At 33.0% G+C, this 22413-nt stretch overlaps 2 protein-coding genes across 3 annotated transcripts; one reads left to right on the top strand and one right to left on the bottom strand.

Moving 5' to 3' along the window:
• The first annotated feature begins 483 nt into the window (after window positions 1-483).
• Window positions 484-17011, top strand: LOC130662491 (DENN domain-containing protein 1B-like). Of its 2 annotated transcripts, XM_057461375.1 has the most exons (25): window positions 484-631; window positions 1383-1444; window positions 2542-2585; window positions 2668-2720; window positions 3721-3828; window positions 4028-4094; window positions 4174-4275; window positions 4351-4404; window positions 4739-4800; window positions 5008-5056; window positions 5773-5822; window positions 5899-5949; window positions 6039-6084; window positions 7140-7376; window positions 7632-7660; window positions 7747-7819; window positions 8784-8868; window positions 8948-8997; window positions 9442-9501; window positions 9666-9695; window positions 10131-10193; window positions 10714-10851; window positions 11253-11522; window positions 11800-12569; window positions 15221-17011. In XM_057461375.1, exons 1-25 carry the CDS (start codon window positions 612-614, stop codon window positions 15342-15344), a joined length of 2697 nt encoding a protein of 898 aa, XP_057317358.1. In that variant the 5' UTR covers window positions 484-611; the 3' UTR covers window positions 15345-17011. The 2 variants fall into 2 exon arrangements, with proteins under 2 accessions (XP_057317358.1, XP_057317359.1); XM_057461376.1 differs by lacking the exon at window positions 15221-17011 and having other exon boundaries at window positions 11800-14921.
• A 580-nt stretch (window positions 17012-17591) lies between these two features.
• LOC130662492 (uncharacterized) lies at window positions 17592-22406 on the bottom strand. The gene is made up of 3 exons (XM_057461377.1): window positions 21523-22406; window positions 20328-20601; window positions 17592-19547 (listed from the first exon to the last, which is right to left on the bottom strand). Exons 1-3 carry the CDS (start codon window positions 21607-21609, stop codon window positions 17887-17889), a joined length of 2022 nt encoding a protein of 673 aa, XP_057317360.1. The 5' UTR covers window positions 21610-22406; the 3' UTR covers window positions 17592-17886.
• Between the last annotated feature and the right edge of the window lie 7 nt (window positions 22407-22413).

Raw genomic sequence — 22413 nt, forward strand, 5'->3', positions numbered from 1 at the left:
AGTTTTCCCATGGTTATATAGGTTAAAAATTGTGGAAAAAAATGTAATACTAAATATCTCCAAAAGTAAGAAATGTTGAAAAAAAATTAAAAATCGTTTTAGATTAATGTTTTATCTCAAAAAAGCAAACAGCAAACATGAGTAGTTTCGTAAATGGGATCTCCTTTGTTTTTTTATACGTGTCTTCAAAACCTTGAAACTTTATTTTTTCTTAATAAATTTAGTACCATTATATAGGAGCTTTCCAATGATATATATATTATAATGTATATATAATAAAGTTTTGGTGAATTAATAGCATTTTAATAGTCACACCTTATTTTAAATTTAGATTAAATTTCTGGATATCATGGCTTAAATTGCTTCTCTACAATTACTATTTTCTTTTAAACTGACTTTGTATTTCTAATTCGAACCCTGTGTTATATAATGAAGTTGGCAGATTGGTGCTATAGATTTATTATTTCAGTACACACTATATTATATAATGTTTCAGATATATATTCATAATTTCTTAGTTATTTTAGTGCAGAGAAAAAATTTTAAGCATCATAAGCAGAATGTAGTGAACACAATGACAATAATGAATCAACCATAGTTTTAGTGCTGCAATGGTGGACTCTCGTTTAAGGTAACTGGCTGCACACCATATTTTGTGTAACCGTATTCATCACTAAATACTTTAATTGGAGAAACTCTCGCTAGAGAAACTTTTACAAATTCGCGATTTTTCGCCATTTTCGAGAAAGTTTATCTAACGAAAATGTGCAAGTTTCTTCATTCGCGAAACTTTATCTCGCGAAAGTTTCCGAATTTCCTCATTCGCGAAAGTTTATCCAGTAAGCTATTTATCATTTTTCACCAGAAACACACAAAATACTTATAAATCTTATTTCAAGAAAGAAAATTTATAACATTTTCAATGATGCTAAGAAGTTTTTTCTAACTGAAAAATTCTTGTTTGCGAAATTTTATCTCACAAAAATTTGCGGTTTTCTTCATTCGCAAAAGTCAATCTCGCAAAATTTCCGGAATTTCTTCATTCGCGAAAGTTTATCCAAAAAATTTCACAATTTTTTTTCTCGTGAAAGTTTCTCTCACTAAAGTTTCTCCAATTAAGGTATTTCATTAGCCATTATATACTGAAGGTCTCGAATTAAATTTACTTTACAATATGCAATATGTCAGGATAAGATATTGCATGTTGACATAACGGTAATTAATTACTCAGTTGCTAGCATTATGAATTATGCTATAAAGAATCTGGATTACTGCATTAATATAGCATGGTATATATTCTGATTTTTACAGAGCTACCAATTTATGAAACGAATATCTTGTCAAATGGTCTATAAATTATAATAGTCTAATTTTATTTTCAGGGTGGATCCTCCATCATTATTCCATTGTTTTATTGATATTTTGTCTCCAGAGTCTAAGAACGGTAGGGGAACATAGTTTTTATTATTTTCAGCAACTTTTTGCAGAATTGCTTTTTTAAACTGTTGCTTAAAATTCTGTATATACTTAGAAATGGCAAAGTTCTTTTCGGTATTCTGTTTTTAAAGAGAATCTGAGGTGCTAAATGATGTCAAACTTGCATTGTAGCACTCAAAAGATGTTTTCATTATCAAGATGTGGGTTACTTGGGCGTGCCTTTAATTTTGGACAAAGGATCTTTTTAGTTAAGATTATTTCAAAAATCTAAGTCTTTAATATTGCTGATGTGAAGCACAAGCTATAAATTGCCAATTTTCCAGTACTTCGTGGACTTGGATATTGATAACACCATGATGTATATAGGAAGAGCAACTAGTGCATTTTAAGCACTGCTTTCTTGAACAACAGATTAGCCTAAGAAAACAGTACGACCTAACTGATTGTAAAAACATTGATGTTTTTCTTTTAACTTCAAAAAATGACTAAGCTGTCATTATGTCAAAGTTTTTTTCAGTGATTCTTGATTAAGAAGTCTGTTAAGTCTTGCCTCTATCTTATTATAAGTCCATCTTAGTTCAGAATGAATGTTACCATTGTTTTATTTATGGAGTTAAGTTCATCACTGTGATTCTAATAAAGTGAGTGAAAACGCCAGTATGAGAGACAGAGAGAGTTCAGATGAGCTAAGAAGCAGGCTAAGTATCCGTAGAATTAAAGATGTTTATCCAGATAAGAAGATTGAATTGGCTGGGGCACTTGGGAAGAATGGAGCAGAATAATTGGGTAAGAAAGTGAAGAGACTTATTAGTTCCTGGGGCAAAGCCCAGAGGCAGACCGAGAAAGACTTGACAGGAGGTTATAAGGACAGACTTGATACAGAGGAAGTTGAGTTTACATCTAACACAGTCTAGATCAGATTGGAAGAGGGTCATTGATATACCCCGTCCAACCCATGCTAGCGGACGGGGTATATCAACAGACGTTAAGCCGAGAATGATGATAATGATTATGAAAACTAGATAATATCTACATGTAAAAAATTTAAATAGAGTATGATAGAGATTTGAATATTTTGCAGAACTGTGTGTTTTTATTTCGTAGCATTACAAGTGACAAGTATATTTCCTGAAGAGTTTGATGAGAAGGTACTTTGTGGTTTTCAATTTTTAGTTTATTGGTTATATACATGGTATCAGTTTGTTTTATGTTATATTATTTATATTTTAGGACCAAATACTAAAACAGATACCAGGATTTTGTTATCCATGCTCTATTGATTAGTGAGTAAAATATGTTGTCTTATTCATTTCACACATATTGTTGATAGGTTAACCAAATGACGGCCAACATCAGCTATCTTTAGAATTACTTTTTATAAACACATTTAAAACTCCTTAGGTGTATATATACTCAGATAATGTAAGGAAACTTGAAATATTTTGATTTTCGGTTAATTTAGGAAAGATTTAAAAAACGATATTTCCAGTCCATTAGAAATTTCTATCTGTCCTGTTGCATTGTTTGTAACCTTAATATTGTTACTTCGAGAATAGTGTTTTTAGTATATCTATGAGCTATTTTTTATATAATGTTTCAGTATATATTTGGCCAAACGTACTAACTAAACTAACACAGTTTCAGGTTAAGAGATGTTTTGATTAGACTACAGAACTAAGTTAGACAATAGTCAAACCTACAATAATTGTCAAGAAAACCAAAGAGTTTTGCTGGAGTAATACAAACAACAAATCCATTTAACGATGAGACTCCTGGTTGACAAATGTACACAAGAAATGGTCTGAGAATTGATTTTAATACTATAACTTAGTGTCAGTGATAAATCTTCAATAATAAAATAAATACTAAACAGGCAAACCAGAATGATATCTTCAAAAATTAAGTGTGTTTGCGAGGGATAATAGTGACATGTAATTTGTTATCTTAAAATAAGGGAGAAAATATTACTGGTAGGCAACAAATTAGATATTTTGATGTTACATAAAAAAGTTTTTAAACTAGATTGGCATTAGCGTTTTAATTAAATTAGCAATTGCATTGCATTGCAGGTTTAACTTGGGGCCGAAAACCTTAGCCACAAGTTGAAATAATTGAGGTTATCTCAAAGACCACCTGGTACAGATTCTCCAAAGCTGAGTCAACCACCTGTTTTGAACAGATCAATCCTAATATCTCTTCAACTGTTGTTAAAAGCAACTAATCCTAAACATTTCCCCGGTTTCATTGACTAGTTTCCTGTAATAATAATGCAATTTCTTTCAGTAATGGTGTGCAGTATTCAACTTTTGTTTTGACTGATCTGAAGGGGATATTTCGATTTGGATTTTGTCGATACCCTGCCCATGCAACACATTGCCTTTGCATAATAAGGTAATTCATTCATTCATTCATTCATTCATTCATTCATTCACTCATTCATTCATTAATTTAGATTTATTATTTCTATTTTTAATTTTATTATTATTTTATCATTGTTTGTAATTTTTTTGTTTAACCTGTTTGTTTATACTTCTTTTTGTTTGTCTTTTGTGCTCATTTTAGCTGAAATGTTTATATGTTTTTTCTTTAGTTATTTACCATGGTTTGAAACTTTTTATGCTATACTGGACCACATTGCAAAATTTGAAAGTGAAAATGTGAGTCAAATTTATTATTTACAATATTAATGAAATTGTATTTTTACTGCTATTGTATTAATTTTTTACATATTTTTAGGATGACGTGGTGGCTGGATTTCTTGGTGCATTAAACTCTCAGTTAGTGCCAAAGCCTGGAGCCAAATTAAGCTTTAGAATTTCTGCTGCAAAGGAAGAAAATGTATTATACTGTTTGTTTAAATTAAAACAAATGACTGCTATAGGATTTTTTTTAGTATAACATATATTATTTTAGATTTACAAATTTGATATACCAGATACTACAAAACTGCCATCAATACCAGACAATGTAAGTACTTAAATTTGCATTAAAAGTTCTTTGATTATTTATTTCTTTTTTTCACATCAGGTAAGAAACTGTGTCCATTTGTTCGATTTCTAGAATGTCTCTTGGAATATTAAATTCTTTTGTGCACTTCTTGCCATTGATGTGTGTTTGCTGTCGTAGATCTTCTTGAAGTTCATGTGTCAAATAATCAAATCACCCCATAATTTCTGTTCTTTTAAATTAAGTTTTTTCGTCTTCTGTGTCTTCATCTTAGAGATACATTTGTAGGACATATAACTTTATTTAGTAATATTTTATTTTGCTAAAATACTTGATTAGCTATTTTTATTTTTAGCGCAACTTAACTGAATATTTTGCTAAAGTCACTCCAGAAAATATGGTTTATTTATTCATAAGGTATTTTTGTACGTTGAAATTGATCTCTGCTCTATTTTCTTTTGATTTTCATGATGCTAGAATTTTTTTAGGAAACTAATACTTACGGAACAAATTCTATGTTTTAACAATTTTTTGGCATCTGTTGCGTTTGTTTTCTGTCTGTGTGTTTATCGTCTTATGTTTTTTGCACTGGTTAAATAATCTTGCAGCCATGTTATTTTTTAGTATGTTATTTGAAAGGCGAATCATTGTGACGTCAGAACGATTAAGTGTGGTAAGTATTCCAAGTTGTTTTTACTGCAGCACATGCACGATTAAACCATAGATGAATGGCAATCTGACAAAAAGACAGTATTTTTCTTAGGATCACTATCAGCTTAGCCCAGAATGTGTTGAGAGGTTTAGGGCAACAAAGTTAATTTTTTAAACTTATAGGGATAATGAAAGGGCATGTAAAACAGTTGTTCTGAATCCGAAAAATTTTCCGGATTTTTTCTGTTCCGCATTTTTCAGTTCCAGATTTGTTCAATTGTTCCGCCATTTAGAAGTTTCACGTTTTATTACCAGCCTAATAAAAAATATTTAATAGTTGGTAATGGACGTTGCAGCACCTAAGAGTTTTAACACGATTTATTTGTTTTTACTTGTTTCTACACTTGCAAATGGCCGGTATATCCTTATATACCAGCTATTTGCAAGTAGTTGCAAATAGTTGAAAGGAGATCACTGTGAGTGTGCTTAAGCTCAACGAAATGTGTGGCAAATGCATTGATAGATTGCAAAAATAGCCGAGAAAATTCGTTTAGCCTAACAATTTAAAAATGAAACGGTGAGAACGTTAGCTGAGAAGTTTGCAAATCTAGATACTTAAAACCAAAAAAAAAAGGATTAATTTGGGCTAATCTTCTATTTGAATAAGAGAGAAAGCTGGGAAGAGGGTGTGAGATAATGTGGTGGATTAAAAATACAGTTTTTACTTGTTATTTTCAGCTGACTGCTGTTGTTCATGGCTCAGTATCACTGTTATATCCTATGCAATGGTAAAACTCATTTTTTTCTTACACATCTATATAATAGCCATATGGTACAAATGAAAAAAAAATTCTCTCCTTTTAGGCAGCATATATATGTTCCAATTCTGCCACCTCATCTGATCGATTATTGTTGGTAAATATACAATCTATGAATTCGTAATAAATATTTGCAAATAAATTGACAAAATAAATTGGTTTAAAATTTAAACGTTTTTATTTCAGCGCACCTATGCCATTTTTGCTTGGTATTCACTCTTCAATGATGCCAGTAAGCATGCTTTAAATTGTTTTCTTGAATGCTGTATCGCTATTTTTTAGAGGTATATTTTATTTATTGTTCGGATAGAAAACTTGAGCCCTTAGGAGGATGGATTTTGTGATGGTGAGGACTTGTGTCCTTCGAGATTTGAGCTAACTAAAAGTCTGATCAGGTCCAAGGGACAAGCCGAATTCTATCATAATGTAATTACCTATTTGAGATAACAATTCCAATATTATTGTTCGCCAAAACACTTTTTTGATTATTGAAGAGTTTCCAGCCAACCCTGTAGAGAAATCAAGCTTCTAGTTTAAGTACATTTTATACCTGGCAGGAGTGATGTCATTAATATGTCGAACCACACTGTCAACGCCCACAAAATACACATATGTGAAAATCAAATTTTTGAAGAAGTAATATGCGTGTGATTCAGGGCTCCCACGCCTCCTCAAATGCATTTTCAAATGTCCAATTTTTTTTTGTAATATTGGTGTTCTTCCCAAATCTCCTCAAACAAATTTTGACATTTGGTTATTTTTTATATATGCTAGTTTTTATATTATTTTTTTTGTATCACCACAACTTGTGGTTGCTGTGACCTGCAAACATTACTTTTTTGTTGTTGTGTTTTTGTGTTTGAAGCAGAGTTTCTTAGTTATCTTTTGTAAGAAAATATTGAGATGCCAGTCTGTGTGTTCCTTCATTTTTACAATTAATCGCAAGTTTTTCTCCTCAAATCTCCTCAATTATGTTAACAAAACTCCTCAAATAACACAAAAATCTCCTCAAATCTTCTCAAATTTTGTTTTTAAAAAAGAGTGGAAACCCTGTTACACATCTCTGCAAGTTCTACGTTTTCGACAGGCATGCCTTAAAATTTATTATTGAGATGCCAGTCTGTGTGTTCCTTCATATTTACATTTAATTGCAAGTTTTTCTCCTCGAATCTCCTCAATTTTGTTAACAAAAAGCTCCTCAAAAATCACCAAAATCTCCTTAAAAGTCCTCACTTCTTCTCAAATTTTTTTGAAAAAGAGTTGGAACACTATGTCTATCTATTTTAGAAAGTGGAGCAAATGCCAATGAATGAGGTGGTTATATTAAATGCAGACAGTAACGAAATCTACATGCTAGAAGACGATTTAAAAGACTTTCCATCTAAGATATTCTCTCGAATGAAGAAGAAGTTACAGCGTACAGACAAAGCACTTGCAGATTATGTTTCTAGCCAGTTTTTAAATGCTCTGGCTGACATGATTGGTGGTTATAAGGAGGCTCTAAAGTTTACAGAAACTGAAAAAGTAAATATTGTTCTTAACTATCATTGGTGTCCTTAAACGCAGCTCCTAGCGTTTCTTTTGGGTTTCTTTTCTGCCCGAGACACCTGTATTTTTGCAGTTTCGGAAGTTAATTTCTAAGCATTTGCAGATGGAACAACCAATAACAATTGAGCATATTAAACAACCAATATAAATTAAACATGTCAAACGCCGACATTTAAATGCTGTTCGCTTTACAAAAACGGTTTTCACTAATGTGTTGTGATTTATGTTTAGGGTGGAAAGATCGTGTTCGATGATGATGCGTATGTACCATTGTTTGTTTTTTAGTCCGAAAAAGCATATGTGGATGTTAACTGTTACATTATAAACAGCTTTTTCACTTTTTTAGGTTTTTAAACACGAGGACTGGCTCTATGAAAGATTTTCTTGTGCATATATTGAACCAACAGTCTTTTCGTCAGGTAATTATGTTTTTGGATTGTTGTAAAAAACAAAAGAGGTGTCTTACGTACATGGTCCCCATTTCCATTTTTCCAAGAGTTTAGTTTAGGCGGCGATTACAGAGATGTTCATTTTAGTTTAGGCGTGTATTTCAGTCCTTTTTGAGTTACAAGCCTGGAGCTACAATTTATTCTAACTCGTCATAAAAATTTAGATGGTCGCCACCTTCTTTAGCGTGCTAACGGAGCAAGAAAAAAAAAGATTGTATACAGTGATGTATATTAAAACTTCTGCTTGCTGAGCAAAATAAACAACAACCTTATGTTGATTAATTTTCGCGGACACTTTTCTGCAAGGCAAAAAAATCAGTCAATTATAGATATTTTGCAGAAAAAACTCCGCGAATAAACCGTTTTTAGGTTTTTTGCAGATAATTATTTTTTTCCTGCAAGCATAAAGGGTACAAACCATGGTACTGTCGGCCCCAAAAGGAGATTATTATTGGTGGGTGTCTTAGAACAACCCCGAATATTAAGGCAATATTCTTCAGCCCGAAGCAAAGGCGAGTAAAGTAGAGCAATTAGTGAAAAAGCCAATCTGCTGCAAAATTATTTGCGAAATGTTTAAAAAAAAAGCAGAAAAACGTAACGCTTATAGAGTATGTTTATTGAGAAAGAAAGAGAAAAAAAACAATTAATTTAAAATAATTTCGCGAAGATTAATTTTAACGAAAAGTCATTTTGGTAGTTTAGTGAAGATTTATTTCGCGAATTGACCGTTCCGAGAATTTCAACGCAGAAACATTTTCGGTAAAATTCGCAAAAATTAATCTTCCCGAAAATTATTCAACTTAAGAAATTTTGTTGCCATCTCCGACTAAGCAACTTTTCGTCTGCTATCTGTGACTTTTTTGTACATGATGCCCCCTGGTCCTTTTCCCCTCTACATACTTCATATATACATTAGTTCGTTTAAATATTATAGTTCATTGCTGGTCGACTTGAAATGTTAAATGATGGAGTCGAAATTTTAGATATATTTGATCAGGCTGTTCTAACAAGAAATATAGGTAACTCGCGTTTTGCCTCGATTACTTGCATTTTAGTAAAAGAGAATATATGTGTATATGTGTATATGTATTTTTTTAGACATGAAAAAAGATCAAGATAAATATAAAGTATGGAAAGATAAAATGAAAGTATGGTAATTTCTTTGTCGAATCAACGATATCGCATATATAATTATTTGAAGTTCATGTCCAGTGTGCTAGCCATAGTTTAGGCTAGAGATTTGTGTTAATGGATCAAGGGTACTGACCTATCATAAAGGTCCATATTACAATCTCTTTAATAATAGCCGTATTCCGTCAGTCTGTCTCTGCGCGGACCGCTTAGTTAGAAAAACGTTCTACGGAAACACGAATATCAAATGCGATATATTTTTATCTACTTTGTTGCGACGGGTAAATATAAAGGACGGGCGAACCCGTGCATTTTTCTACGGGTTAACGGCTAGTCTATGTTATACTAACCGTAAATGTCTGTCTGTCATGCAAAATGGAAACGGCAAAAGACTGTAGGCTGTTCGGCAATCTATTTATATTTTGGGGGTGATCTCTAAAGAGTATATTTTTCACTCTTAGAAAGGAGGCGGAGCGTTTAAGAAAAGTGTAGAGGGAAAGTATCTTCATCTGAGAGGTGTCGTAAGTAAATTAGCTACATGTGTGTTTTCTACAAATAAGAGTCAGGTGCACTGTTATTAAGAAGATGAAATGAATAGATTGAAAGACTGTTTTCTGCTGCAGTAGAATTTCACTATTGGCTCTTACCTGTGTATGTTTACTCTTATACTTTTACTCTTTTATAGGCTAGTGAAATTGAAGTTAAAGAATTAAAGGTTCGCTTATTTTAAGACCTAAATTTTATCATACATTATTTTATTTTTTGCTCATTCATTTATTCATTCATTTATTCATTCATTCTTTAATTTTTTATTTTATTTATTTATTTTTTCTTTCTGTCTTTCTTTTTTTCATTCATTCATCCATTCATTTTTTTTCTTTTATTCATTCATTCATTTATTTTTTCTTTTGTTTATTTTTTCTTTTATTAATTCATTTTTTCTTTCTTTCATTCAGTCATTCATTTTTTCTTTTATTCATTCATTCATTTATTTTTTTCTTTTAATTCATTCATTCATTCATTTAATCATTCATTCATTTATTTTTTGTTTCATTTATTTATTTATTTTTTCTTTTCTTTTTTTAATTCATTCATTTTTTCTTTCATTCATTCATTAATTTTTTCCTTTATTTGGTGTTTCTTTTTTAAGAATAAACTGAAAAACAAAGTTAAAGATAAAGTAAAGGACGTTAAGGTTGCGATGAAACATAAGGTATCAAAAATTTCGTAATTTTTAAAGTTTGTTTTTTATTATCTTTTTTAATTTTTTTAATATATTTTTTTTATCTCGCATTTCTACTTCGATGAAGAATCATCGCGCTAGTAAATTGACAACAACAAAAACTACATTATTCGCGGCGTTTCGGATGTTCACACACCCATTTTTAAGCAATCAAAAACGTACAATGTTCTCCTAAATATATACAAGTTTAACAGAGATTTGCTAGAGATTAAAGAGAGTATTTGCTAGAGATTAAAGAGAGTTTGTTCATAATGCGGGATAGTCCCCAGTTGAATAACAACATTAGATCTGCTCCATTGTATTTATACAATTAGTATTTAATCTGTAACTATGGTTGCTGTTAAACTTGTATATATTTAGGAGAACATTGTACGTTTTTGATTGCTTGAAAATGGGTGTGTGAACATCCGAAACGTCGCGAATAATGTAGTTTTTTTGTTGTCATTTCTACTTCGTTATCTTTTTAATAACGACCGTTTCTAAAACATAGGAACCAACACCCACCGAAATTGAAGTTATTCACGAAGCAAATGTAAAGAGGAATAACTCAATGCCGTTGACACAAAAGAACAGGGTCAACATAAAATCAACAAGACATTCAATGTACAGTTCACTACCTCGACGAGATGTAAGTTCTCCCAGTCATCATTTATTTCAACTGTTCTGTTGCAAGGTATAGCGGAGATGGTGTAGTGGTAGCGCATTCGACTTGTAATCATAGGTTTCAGGTTTGAGTACCCACTCCGGCGCACTTTAAATGTAGTGTTGTCAGCCCATTTGGTGCCATCTAACCGGCTTGTGTGACAGGCAAGCAAGTTAGAGCAATGTTATACCTATCAATAGTTACAGTGGGAAGGGAGGAAGAGCCAACCGTTAAAATGGAATACCTAAGGACCTTAAAACTTTCCGTTTACTTACATTCAAGGTTGATTATCCTCCTCTTGTTGTACTGCTTTTGTGGGTGAAATTCTAACTCTAAAGAATCGCTTTTGCGGCAATATTGCCTAATTTTCTTCACTTTTTTGGTAGGTACCAAAGCCAGGTAGAACACCGCCTCCCAGACCTCCCAGACCAGATCTAGGTGAGCAAGAGAACAAAGAAACAAATTCAGCAAAGCTACCTCGCAAACAGTATCTTAATGCTTCAACTTATTCTGAATCAAAAAGCGCGCCTAATATTGCTGATCTTATCGATATGAGCTCGCCATCTACTCCTGATGAAAGCTCTGCTAGTTCTTCATTTGGTCATGGATTGGACAGCGCTGGTATGGCAACTTCGGACTCAGACTCTTCTATAGAGGTGAGAATTAATGGTGCGGAAGTAAAATTGCTAATATAACGCCTTTAAATATGTTTAAGATATATATATATTTTTTTATTTCGTTCAAAAAAAATTAGCTCCTATAAAGTGTTGCTTTACCGAAAGAAATTTTCTTTAAATTTTCATAAATTTCTTTAAAAGTATACAAAATCTCATATGGAAGTTAAACATTGATGGGGTGGGATGCACATAATTATTAACTGTAAGCAAATTACACGTCGTTATTATCCCTAATAATCTGTTTCATATTTTGCAGCACATCAACTCCTATTCAAACCCTGCATTTTTGGACTTACACAGAAAGGAGTCAATGTGTCAAGAAGAAACCGTGTTGGAGCATAGTCCATTACCTCACAAAAAAGTAGACTCGCCGAAACAAAGTGTCGAACAACAGGATAGTACACAAGGACCAAGTAAACCTCTCAAAAGATCTATACCTGTTACATCACATCGCTTTGCGAAAGCACCACCAAGACCCGCTGTGTTACCAATAAAAACTCAATCGCCCTCATCGGATGGTAAAACGCCCCCTACACGCCCTCCACCACCGTCCACAACTCCTCAAAAATCACACGACTGTAATATGTTTTTCCAAGATAAAGCCGAAATTGATGATTCGTATGTTGTAATAGATGCTAACAGTGACAGTAATGGGAATGAGAAAACTCTCCTCCCTAGTTCCCCTTTCTATACACCCTCTTCAGATCTGCTAGATTTAGATCATTCGTTGTTTCATGAAACAATGCAATCGTTATCTGAAGATACGCGCCTGTTGATGTCGAACGGGAGAAGCACAACGAAGAAGAGCTCAGAAGAAGTCGATATGTCGCACTCTCCTACAATAAATATGAACATTGCTTTTCCTAAAGAAAGTGAAAGACAATTTTATAGATCACCCGTACTTACCCAAAATCCGTCCATTGAACCCGGAAAACCTGGAACAGAGCCGGAAAGGACTCTGCAGAATGACCCGTTTGCAAGTATACTCGAAGATGTTAAAAAAGATATGAAAATTAATAATACGAGGTAATACAGATAAATTTTATTCAAAGTTTTATATAAGAAAAGGGAACCTATAAAAAGCATTAATCTCCCACTTCCGTTTTAAACAGAACTTCTGCTGCGGCAAAAGCATTTTGCTTCTTGCTGCGCTGTGTAATTTGTTGACGTAAAAAAGAAATTTTTGTAGACAATCTCCCTGCAAAACTCGTGACTAGGTAGTACTTGAAAATTATTACTGGCTAAGGTAGCGACAAATGCAAATAGTAGAATTCTGTTTGTTTATCCCTTGTTTTCTTAAATACTATTAACACATTTATAATAACACAAAGAGATATATTTATCAGACATATTTCTTTACTTCTCTGTTGTGCTTAGCATATGTTCTTTTAAATAATGACTTTTAGCTTAGTGTGTATGTTACAATTTCTACAGTTAGCACATTTTTCCGCAGGATTATTAAAGTGAACATGATTTGGGCGTAATAAAGGAGCAAATTTTCGCGGAATTATAAAGTTACATTTTTGCTATATATTTGGGAAATACAAAATACTATTCGCGAACTTTAGTTTTCACGAATTTTCACTTTTTTTGAAATTCGCGAAATTAAATCAATTATTGCTGGCCGTGTGTCTGTCTGTGAGCCAAAACATGCGACTAGCGACCGGTGATATCCCATGGAATTTTCCATGGGATATCACCGCTAGCAATATGTGTACACAATATAAACACCAACTTGCAGTGTTAAGATAATTTCGATCAATTTAACATACTTTTGAGCTCAACATGTTGTAATTGAGTAAGTAAATTTAATGTTCAGAATAGAAAAAAAATTCCAAAATCACTACTTGAGATTTTACTTTTGAGAAATCTAGAGAATAGGTTCTGTTCCATTCGCGAAATTGCGAGCAAATGAATTTTTGCGAAAATTAATTCTGGCATGAATTTATTCACTTGTGAGTAAGTGAAAATCTTTACAAAATGAGGCGACAGATAAATGTTCTGTTCGGTTTAGGGAATTATATCTTTTCGATATCGCACCTTGTATATTTTTGTATGTATTGATTTTTATTAAATTTTTTTAATTTTTTTTGTTATTGTTGATGTTGAATGTGTAAGTTTTGTACTTCGGTTGCACCAGTGTTCTTGTTTTGGATAGTGGTCTTTCAAGCGTACTTTTGCTATTGTAGCTATATTCAAAATTGTCCTTCTTTAGTTTCTAAAAATATCGTTTGTATATAAAATGTCCTCCCCGCCATTAGGGGCGTCGTGTTTATTATAGATATGTTCTTCCCGCCATTGGGGGCGTCCTGTTTATTATAGATAGTTTGTTGTAAAATTTCTCTATATTTGTTAATTTAACAATAATACTCCACACATTACATTTTTTTTTAATTCATTACATGACTGAATCCATCGGTCAAAGACCGCTAATTAGACGCCCAGTGTAAGAAATTAAGTTTAAATGAGCACCCGGGCGCTAAAATGAGCTTAAAAGAGTGCCCGGTCGTTAGATTAACTCTAAACAGAAGAAGCAAGCAGTTTCTAATACGGTTTCGTGAAAACAGAAACTTTTATTAAAGCCTGACTTAAAACCGTTTATATATTGGTTTACGATTTTTTAAAATTTACTTTATTTGTCACTTTTTGTCGTGTTAACTAAATAACGCCCTGCTAAAACCCTCGAAAGCTTAAATAAATAACCGGACGATTAAACGATGCATTACCTTCTCGCCAAAAACATTAATTCCATATGAAAAAGCTTGAAAAGTTACTTTTTTAAAACATTCTTGAGTTTTGAGTTTTGCTAATTATGCTAATTATGAATGGTATGTATCTATGTTATAATGCCCGTATACGTCTGTCCGTCCGTCTGTCTGTCACGCAAAATGGTAGCTTAGCTGCGACGGGCGAACCCGTGGATTTTTCCACGGGCTAATGACTAGTTTGATTTAAAGCTTGTGGTGATTTAGCCGTTGAGCGTTATTCGGAACCATATTAAATGAATAACATATGGATGGTATGTATTTGATTTAAAGCTTGTGGTGACATAATATCTCATTATTAGCAAAACTTCGAGGCTCTTTAAACCGAAAAAAATAAATAAAAAGATTCCCACATAAAATCCCAAGCCCTTTCATATAAGCTTAACTTGTTTTTCACAAGAGGTTAACATTGAAACAAATTTAGTCGTCCCAGATTTCGAAAAGTTGTTCCAGCAAAGCGGATATTCATGTTGGATAAACTCGCCCTTGCACATGCACTGCACTTGATAACTGGTAGCTATATATATTTTATTATTTTATTTACTTTTTAAAATATATATTGTAGACATATTTCCGCTAATTCGTTTTTTTTTGCAATTTTGAATATCGCAAATTTTTTTTGCAGACCCGCAAAAAATAAATCTTTCTTTATTTTTATCAGAAATACATTTTTTTTTGACTTGTTTAGTCAGTTTTTTCGGCGTATCTTTCTCTATCCTCGTTTTTAAAACGTTCGTAGCTTTTACCTTTGGGCTAACGTGTTATATTTTTGTTAGAAGAGACGATCCCCTGTTTCATTCTTTTTCTTAGAAACCTTTTTTAAATACCGCTAAAAAACTTTTTAACGATAGAATATGTTCATTTTCTTACACTAAGGAACTAACGCGAACTAACCAGCTAATTTAATTCTAGTGAGGCGAAGAACCATATTTTATCAACGTCAGTTCAACCACGCACGCTGTTCACATCTTCACTGCGAAGATCCTTTCACAAGATTCGTAGAAAAAAAGATGCTCGATTTTATCAAGAAGTGTAAACTATTTATTTTGATAATTGTAACGAGAACAGCAACCTCGCCCCCAGGACGGAGATGGAAGAAGATAAAATTTTGTAGGCGTGTTTGCGCAGAAGAGTTATCAGAGTTTCGCGAACTTCCGTATTTGAAAAAAAATAACAAACAAACAAAAAAAACGATGAAGGTTAATTTGGTAAATGTTATTAAAGTGCGCCAATGTTTGTCCAAATAAGGTATTTACACTCTTTTTTTATAAGCAGCACAAACTTCAGACTGAAGCTCAATATGGCTGATTTTTTTGTTCTTACAGGCTCAACTGTTGTTTGCTTGTTGACTACTTTGACTAAAACTAGACTTATCACATTTGTTCCGGACTGATTGTTGCTTGTTATTTAATTTTTTTAAAAGTTGAGCCTCGTGTTGTATATAAGATGTTGCTTATAAGAAAGCGGGTGTGCTGTTACAGAGTGTGTTTTATTGGGTTATGTTTATTCCAGAGTACCGAATAATCACTAACGCCTCCGCCCTTCTCCTCGTCCCTTGCCCGATTGTTGGATTTTTTCCTTATGTTGTTTTACATTGACATGTCATTTAATTGAATAAAGCAATCAGAAAGGCTTTTCCTTAAAATTTTTACGCCACGAATTATTAATTTTTAATTCATTTTCCATCAACCCGCCCATTTTTTGGTACTCCGGAGTAACCCAGTTGTAACAAATTTGTTAATATGAAGTAAAAGTTTCCACTTAAAGTGGCTCCCCAAATCACCAAGTTTTATTTTTTATACTGCACATTCCATTCTTGTCAGACCGCTTAAAACGACCAGTTTTCTTACTCAGGGTTTCCACGTCTTCTTAATTATCCTCAGTTATGAAAAGCCTTCTCAAAACTCCGCAAATCTCCTATAAAAGTAACTATTTTACCAACTTCCAAATTTCGTGTTTCATTTTTTTATTTTCAAAATGCAGATAAATACTAATGGCGACAGCAATAAATTCTCTCATTGCATCACCCTTAAAATCACCTATTTACAATGCTTCTGCAAAAATACGAAGGTGTCCTCTAATCTCCCTAATTTTTATGTGAAATTACTGTTCATCTTAAAAAAATTGAAAATTCTCATCAAGTCTTTAAATCTCATTTTTATCTTTATAAAGGGTGTGGCAATTCTGTTCGTGTAAAATAGAAATATTTCATTTTCTAAACAGGAAAATTTCTGCGTTTAGATACAAAAAGACCTGTTAACAATGTCAATCAATACAGATCTGAGATCTGTTAATGTTGACTTTTTGTTTTAGTAGCTTATATATGTATGTACGACATGAAATCAAGGAGGTTTAAAACAGTTTCGTTGAATTTCTCCTTGATCAGATCTAACTAACATATGTATCTATTTTTATCAGCATACAAAAGTATTTTCAGAGTTCTCAATAGAGCTAAGAACACGTGAGAAGAAAAATGCTTGTACATAAATTCTGCTCTCATCCGAGCCTCGTTATTTGCTTATCTTTACTAAATCTGGCCTTGAATATACTTTTGTTATGGTTGTAAAAAAATGTACTTGTTTTTTTTATTGTTTTAAATATGTTATGTTCTATATATATATATATTTTTGACTTGCAACAGTGTTATAAAACACAGATAAAACAATGCAATAATGGGGTTACTCTGCCGAACAAAAAATTCAAATGTCGTTTCTATTTTACAATTGCCATGTTTGTGCCAGAACCTTTTAATATGGCAAAAATACAACACAGAAAATGTAACACAGAAAATGGAGCACACACCTTTAAGCTTACCTCTCGCGAAAAAAATGAATTTTATTTCATATAAAAAAGTTGTCTACGAGTCTTTTCTTTTTTTCGCAAAAACTTTTTTAGTTTCCGAGATATAAGTTTTGAAAGTTTAGCTAATTATGCGGAATTACGACGTCATCGATTGGATACTCAGAAACACTTGCTGGTATGAATGATAATCAGCGTATTTAGTATTAATATTCATGTCAATATGTTCAAAATATCAAACTAAAAAAAATAGGGAAAATGCCTAATTTTTACAATGTTTTGGCGCATGTAAGATGCCTTCCCGGATCAATTTTAACACTTACTTTGGTGTACTCCAAAAAATAACAACGTCATTACAAAATTGGAAACTTTTTTTACATTATATTTTGAACTACCTGCGATGAACAGCGCGCAAACTGCTTGTTATACATAACGGAGATGGAAGTGGAGACAGAAATCACGGTTTACTAGAAAACGATTGTAGGAAAGATCTACTAAAAATTATCAAAGTTTTTACAATGTTAAATATAAAACTATTGAAATTGATGATTTAAATCATTGTCGGAATGTTTTCAGTGCTTCCTTTTATAAAATCAGTTCTCACATAAAAGCCGACTGTAAAAATTGATATAAAGTGATCCTCGTCCCTAGGATTAATTGCTTATGCCAAAGTCGCTAGCGCTTACTTGCCTGTCTCATTGTCAAAAAGGCAAAAAACCCTGGGGACGAGGTTGATATAAAGTGGTACGTCACGTAAAAAAAGCATTCAATCTACGTCATTAAACATACGTTGCTAAGTCATCATCGTCATCATAATAAGAATCGTCCAAAATGGGAACATCATCTTCCGATTTCGATCCTGTTGAGCTTTTTTGTGACACGGCCTCTTTCCTCGCTGATATATTAGCCATAACCTCTTCATTTGTGACGTCATCAGCACTTAATGAAGTATTAATAATGGGAACGAAATCGCAAGTTGTTCCAACTATATCATCAGCACTGTGAAAAGATTTTCTTTTTGCTAACATTGGTGTGCCGCCATCAGATAGTGGCGATTTAGTTGGCTCGATGACATTAATCGGAGCTTTGCCATTTATACCTCGCTGACTCAGTTTTCTTTGAAGAGGGGTACCTGGGACAATCGCAAACGCAGTAAAATCGAGAGTATCTTTGTTATCGGTATCTTTCGTCTTCTCTTTTTTTGGCTCACTAGCATTTTTAATTTCAATCTTGGGTTCTTTTATAATCCCTTTCTCAAGTTTACTGGTTTTCGTGATTGACTTATTTATCTGCACTTTATAAGACTGCGGAATTTCTCTGGTAACTGTTTGTTCATTGTTAAATACCTGTCTAATGTCTTCTCTTCCAACGGATTTGCGAGACTCGGCTTTACTATATGAAGAACTTGGCTTTTTCTTGTCAAAATTTTTCGACGCCTTGGTATAACTTCTCCTTTTCTCAGCTAACAATTCATTAAAAATTAATTCCCGCCGAATTTTTTCTTCAATTAAATCAGTTTCATCTTGTAATTCTTTAGCGAGTAAAATTTCTCTGAAAAACCGTTCTCGTATTAATCTCTCGTCTGTAAATTCTTCATCATCGGGTATATCGAAGGAAGACTTGCACCTTCGCTCACGGGCTGAATACGCTCTCCCGATAACTCTTTTTCCTTTTCGATTCATATATTCATTTTCGTACATCTCTGACACAATCTGCCTTGGATTCCATAAATAACTTTGAGGTCTACCATTTCTTTTATGGTGGTTAGTTACTGTTTCTAACAGTGAATTATTTATGATGTCTATATTTTTATTGCGGTATGTTTGACCAGGACTTTGCTTATCAGAGCCGCTTTCACTTCTTTCTTTCTTCACAGACCAGCTATTGCTGCGTTTTAATTTTTTACTTCGTTTTTGAACTTTTGCAGGTCTTTCGTTTATCTCCCTAATATGTGGCGTACTTTGTCGCATTTCAGGACTTCCGCAAAACCGATCAAAACTATCTACGCTAGCGTGGAGAGTTTTCATGTCGTACATGCTTTTGCTTTTGTGATCGAGTACGAACGGTTTAGATTCGTCCCAGTTTTCAAGCTTGTAAAAGCTACTGTACTTCTTATTTTTTTCTCGAATGCTCGCTCTTCCACTATCGCATCCGGAGAGATAAGAAGATTGGCGTGGACACTGCGAGTCAAGGCTGTCTCGATTACTTTTATCACCCTTATTCTGTCTCATATCGTTAATCAGCCCAGTGAGAGAGAACCTCTTCTTCGTAGTGGTGGTATTTTCCGACTCAACACGCTCGCCGCTGACTGTGCGTACATATAATCCACTCTTTTGAGGCTCCATCATATTTTGATCAGTTTCTCGCAGCGAAAGTTTATAAAAGTGTTTGTTTTTATTTCGAGATTTACCAAACCTGTTCATTGCTTTGATTGCATTTCCTAATTGAAATAAAAAAGTAAATTTTTACTCCCATCTATCCCTTCGGTAATTATCCCTTCGTTAATTACCATAAACCTTAATTAATTATATTCTTGCGCAAATGTAACTTTTATTACTATTATTAAATTTTCGTCATTTTTGTCCGACAAAGTTTTTTTTCCGATAAGGTTGTTGCACAAAAATAATAAGCACAAACAATTCATAAATAAATTTTGCGGATAACAGCAAATAATCGTAAAATTTCATTGTTATTATTTTCAATAAAATTATTTATCCAGGGTCGCCTCTGAAGTTCCTATTAATACTGCTATCAACAGGGTTCCTATGAAGAGAGTCCTAGTGCATTTATAGCTTCCATTTGAGCTACGAAAGTAGTGCAATTACAATGGCTCAACCGCCGAAGATGTCAATCCTATTCTTGTGCTAAAAGCTAAGCAGAAAGGATCGCTTCACGCTTTAATAGTCTCGTCATGACTCGGCAATAAAATTATACTGCGATTTGATTGGTTAATATTTTTGAATTCGCACCTAAAGCAGTTGCATCTTTGCGCAGAGAAATAAAATGTTTGGTCATCGAAATTGTCATTACAACTTGCGACGTAAATATAAAATGGATATTATGCGCAATACTTTAAATTATCGTGAAGTTAAAGAAGTAAAACCAAACAAAAAAAGAGCGAATAATCTTGTAATGATCGAAGAGATGTTTTTTATCCTTTACGATTACTTACGCTGTGTTATCTAAGCGAAAAAACGATAAAAATACCAAAAAACCTAACCTGCAAACTTCCAGCGCTTCTTCGGCTGCCATTTTGAATTAGCTTCGAAATTCCTGACCACTACTTTTTCTTCACTGTTCAGTGCGTTCAATTTAATTGCAATGTGAGGATCAATGGTAGCATCTTCATCGTTTTTACAATCATACTCGGGAACAAAACATAAACAAAAATCATTCTCGTATGTTTGTGTTTCAACTGTAATCATAATTTTATTCGTGGAAATCGAAGTTGGGTTGACCACTGTCGGCGAGTCCGTCATGTTTTTCGACGTATTCTAAATTGTGAACTCAACATGCAGATACAACACAATAAGATCAGGTAATACAGTATCAAAAGGTAATTTCAACCTCGTTCCCAGGCTCCCCTTAATTTCAAAAAGTGAAAAAGGACCACGGGGTTGAGGCAAACTTTGTAAATTTTGTTTTTCTAAGAGCTATTCTCTTGAGAGCAAGATTCAGGATGGCTTTTACCGTGATATTTCAATGTATACATAAAACAAACTTCAAGTACTCCCGCCCTTGCACAGACTAGTAAAATGTCTATTAAAGGGTCTATCAAAAAACTTTTATCATTTGGCGACGCTTAAGAGCGATGGTAAATATAGCCAGTTAAATGCAGAAAAGGATACGTAGATTTAAAATTTTTATGCAAATATCATCATTTTTTTTTTATTTTTATTAAAAACAAATGCTATCTTTTAAAAAAAAGGATATGAAAATAGTTTTAGAGATTGGATTACGTTCATGAGGTCACAGGTACTATTTACAAATGTGCTGAGTCAGCAAAGTTTGACTTTTTGCAATCAGGCTGGAAACCATGTTGAATCTTAGTCATCCAAAACTTAACGAAACTTGGTATCTACCGCTGTATTACCCTGGCTTATGTTGAGAACATGCAAAGAAAAACTCTCTTTTTTAATAACACTAAAAGTAATGACCTTAATTATTTCGTCAAGATTTTATGATTTTCTTGACCATAGCTCTTTTTTAGGTTTCTTGTACAAGATAACCTTCATTGCCATCACATTTTTACTGTTCTAAGAAAATAAACTTTATTGTATCTTGAAACATACTTCGATAAAATTAAAACCTGAAATGACAATGTAACGTCTCTCATGGTGTCATACCTGCAGTCGACATGTTGCTAAATATTGATTTCAATTCATCTGAAATACCTAAAAGACAAACAAGCTAACCTTTTTTTTGATTTTCTTTTCTTTTCTTTTACCAGCAACGCTTTCAAATAATTTGTTCAAAACGCATATACTGGAATAATTTATCATAGTGTTTGTTGGAGATTCAAAAGTATAAATAAATTAGCATAATTGAATTTTTAAATAATTTATTTAGAGTATAAGTTGTAACCAGTCTCTTCAATAGGATGGAAGTTGAGCTTCATTGAAATTGAATTACGAAAGTTGTTAACAGTGAATGTTTTGCGTCTGAGAAAAGAAAAGAATGTCACTGAATTTCCAGAAGATTTTGGGACGTTTTTAGGCATTAGGTTTTACACTTCCAGGTCTGTAAATGTTTTTTAAAAAGTTGTTGGAAGGTATTTTTGGATAATAGATCTTTGCTTTTTCGATCATCTCCACTTCACAAAGCCATATCAAGTCTCAAATGTTCTAAAATCGTTCCCCATTTTTCCTAGCTAATAATAGATGTTTATACTGCCTGTGATAACAACAAACCACGTTTTCAATTCGTGTTCGCTGGCAACGTTTCATGTTAGTTACTACACGGAGTGCTTTGTAGTCGATTCACGCATGCGCTAAATGTAAGAAACCAAAGGCGTCGTTGTTTCACAAGTTTTACATTTTCTTTGCTAATCTGTTAAAAAGGAAAGCAATATCAATTTTAAATGTTAGTGGTCATTAATCTAGACATCAGCCTCGAATCGGTGATTTAGCCTCACATCCAATCAACGAAAGCAGTAATAACGAGGCTATGCCTTCTTAACCTCGTCCCCAGGGCCAACTATTAACAAGGCAAAATGCCCTGGGAGCGAGGTTGATGCTTTCTAAGAGCTGTTGACTTATTTACAATGATTCGAATATAGTTAGATTACGAAATTTCCACGTAATGTT

Source organism: Hydractinia symbiolongicarpus, chromosome 10 (genome assembly GCF_029227915.1).
Source record: "Hydractinia symbiolongicarpus strain clone_291-10 chromosome 10, HSymV2.1, whole genome shotgun sequence".
NCBI lineage: Eukaryota > Metazoa > Cnidaria > Hydrozoa > Anthoathecata > Hydractiniidae > Hydractinia > Hydractinia symbiolongicarpus.

What these genes read in the sequence shown, in the direction of transcription:
- LOC130662491 (XM_057461375.1), top strand. Translation starts at nt 612, where the DNA reads ATGGTGGACTCTCGTTTAAG. An exon ending in GTCTCCAGAGTCTAAGAACG is followed by an intron (nt 1,445 to 2,541) that starts GTAGGGGAACAT and finishes TTTATTTCGTAG; the next exon opens with CATTACAAGTGACAAGTATA. An exon ending in CTGAAGAGTTTGATGAGAAG is followed by an intron (nt 2,586 to 2,667) that starts GTACTTTGTGGT and finishes TTTATATTTTAG; the next exon opens with GACCAAATACTAAAACAGAT.
- LOC130662492 (XM_057461377.1), bottom strand. Translation starts at nt 21,609, where the DNA reads ATGATAAATTATTCCAGTATATGCGTTTTGAACAAATTATTTGAAAGC. An exon ending in AAAAGAAAATCAAAAAAAAG is followed by an intron (nt 20,602 to 21,522) that starts GTTAGCTTGTTT and finishes TTCACAATTTAG; the next exon opens with AATACGTCGAAAAACATGAC. An exon ending in GAAGCGCTGGAAGTTTGCAG is followed by an intron (nt 19,548 to 20,327) that starts GTTAGGTTTTTT and finishes TATTTCAATTAG; the next exon opens with GAAATGCAATCAAAGCAATG.